We start from the raw sequence: 1,668 nt of genomic DNA, 5'->3' as shown, positions 1-1,668 counted from the left end.
TATCACTGCTAATGTTTTTCTTTGATTCTCTTTGTCATCTGCTTTACCACTTTGATCAACTCTGATTTCATCATTGCTTGCTCTGTTGACTTTTTTGTTCTTCTTCCTTTTGGATCTTCATTATTGTCTTGGAACAACCCTTTGCTCTTTCCTTAAGAGAGCTGAAATTCAAGTGTTCCCAAGCTCAGAGTCCATTAGCTCATTTAGCTGATGCCAAGGAATCTTGCCTTGCACTTTCCCAGACCTGCATCAGTAAAATGTCCATTGTCATTCTGGAATTTACCTGGTTGCTCCACCACATAGGTCCTGCTCTTGGGCTGGGCCTAAGATGGTAACTCTTGCCTCCTTTTAAGAGCCTATGTGGCTTTCTCTTCAGTTGTCTGTAAGGTGTTTGTTTCTTCGGAAGCTAAGGGCACGTTGGGGTGAATCCTCCCTTCAGCCCTTGACCAGCACCACTACAAACAAGTCTCTCCTCATCCATCTCCCGAAATGGCCATCTCTGAGCTCGATTACATCTACTCTGCCCTCATCCTTCACAACAATGGGGTTACGGTCATGGAGGATAAAATTAACGCCCTCATTAAAGCAGCAGGTGTAAATATTGAACTGTACTATCCTGGATTATTTGCAAAGGCCCTGAACAATGTAAACATTGCAAGTCTCATCTGCAATGTAGGAGTTGGTGGACCTGCCCCAGCAGCTGGTGGTGCTGCCCCTGCTGGAGGTGCTGCTCCTGCTAGCACAGCTGCCCCAGCTGAGGAGAAGAAAGAGGAAGCAAAAAGAGAAGAATCAGAGGAGTCTGATGATATGGGCTTTGGTCTGTTTGACTAAATATTTTTGAAATATTAAATAAAAAGCTTAACTCAACTAAAAAAAAGAGCCTATGCAGACAAGTCACTTAACTTTTGACTCTGCCTCAGTTTCTTCAGTTGTGAAATGGAGCTAATGACAACACCTACCTCCCAAGATTGTTGTGAGGATCAAATGAGATATTTATAAAGTGCCTAGCATAGTACCTGGCATGTATTTAGCACTATATAAATGCTAGCTACAATGATGATAGTGGTGGTGGTGATGATGGTGGTGGTGGTGGTTATGTATCTTCTGTATCCTAGTGGAGAATAGATTCCATTTCATGGGTCTCTTTGTCTCTTTGTGGAAATGTCTTCCTGAAGTCACTCACAAGAAAGTATTAGTGGGGAAGAAAAGTTTAGTGGTGCAAATTGATAAGCAGATTAGTCTATTCTCAGCCTTCTATGTGTGTTTCATGGCTCTACATTCACACATATTCATCACCAAATAGGACAATGTGGGGAAGAAGTAAAAACTTATTTTGGTCATTCCTAGTTCTTATTGTTTCAGAGCTTTCAGGAAACAAAGATTTTAGAAGAAAAGGTTTTTACAAAATAAGTGTATTGGAAGTTTTAGGAGACTCTTTTTTTGGTGGGGAAATGAAGGTTAAGTGACTTGCCCAGGGTCACACAGCTAGTAAGTGTTAAGTGCCTGAGGCTGGATTTGAACTCAGGTCCTCCTGAATCCAGGACTGGTTCTTTATCCACTGAGCAACCTAGCTGCCCCATGGGAGATTCTTTATTACCAGGAAATTATACAATATAGTTCCTCTCAATGTTTAAATCATAAAAGCTCCCATTTAATGACTGTTCCTCT

At 41.5% G+C, this 1,668-nt stretch overlaps 1 protein-coding gene across 1 annotated transcript; it reads left to right on the top strand.

Moving 5' to 3' along the window:
• The first annotated feature begins 489 nt into the window (after window positions 1-489).
• On the top strand, window positions 490-831 carry LOC122736690 (60S acidic ribosomal protein P1-like). The gene is made up of 2 exons (XM_043979079.1): window positions 490-724; window positions 755-831. The coding sequence occupies exons 1-2, from the start codon at window positions 490-492 to the stop codon at window positions 829-831; spliced, it is 312 nt and encodes a 103-aa protein (XP_043835014.1).
• Window positions 832-1,668: the final 837 nt, after the last annotated feature.

Source organism: Dromiciops gliroides, chromosome 1, assembly GCF_019393635.1.
Source record: "Dromiciops gliroides isolate mDroGli1 chromosome 1, mDroGli1.pri, whole genome shotgun sequence".
Taxonomy (NCBI): Eukaryota; Metazoa; Chordata; class Mammalia; order Microbiotheria; family Microbiotheriidae; genus Dromiciops; species Dromiciops gliroides.
Note: the sequence above shows the minus strand (reverse complement) of the source record. Positions and strands in the feature narration are given on the sequence as shown.

What these genes read in the sequence shown, in the direction of transcription:
- LOC122736690 (XM_043979079.1), top strand. Translation starts at nt 490, where the DNA reads ATGGCCATCTCTGAGCTCGATTACATCTACTCTGCCCTCATCCTTCAC. An exon ending in TGGTGCTGCCCCTGCTGGAG is followed by an intron (nt 725 to 754) that starts GTGCTGCTCCTG and finishes CAGCTGCCCCAG; the next exon opens with CTGAGGAGAAGAAAGAGGAA.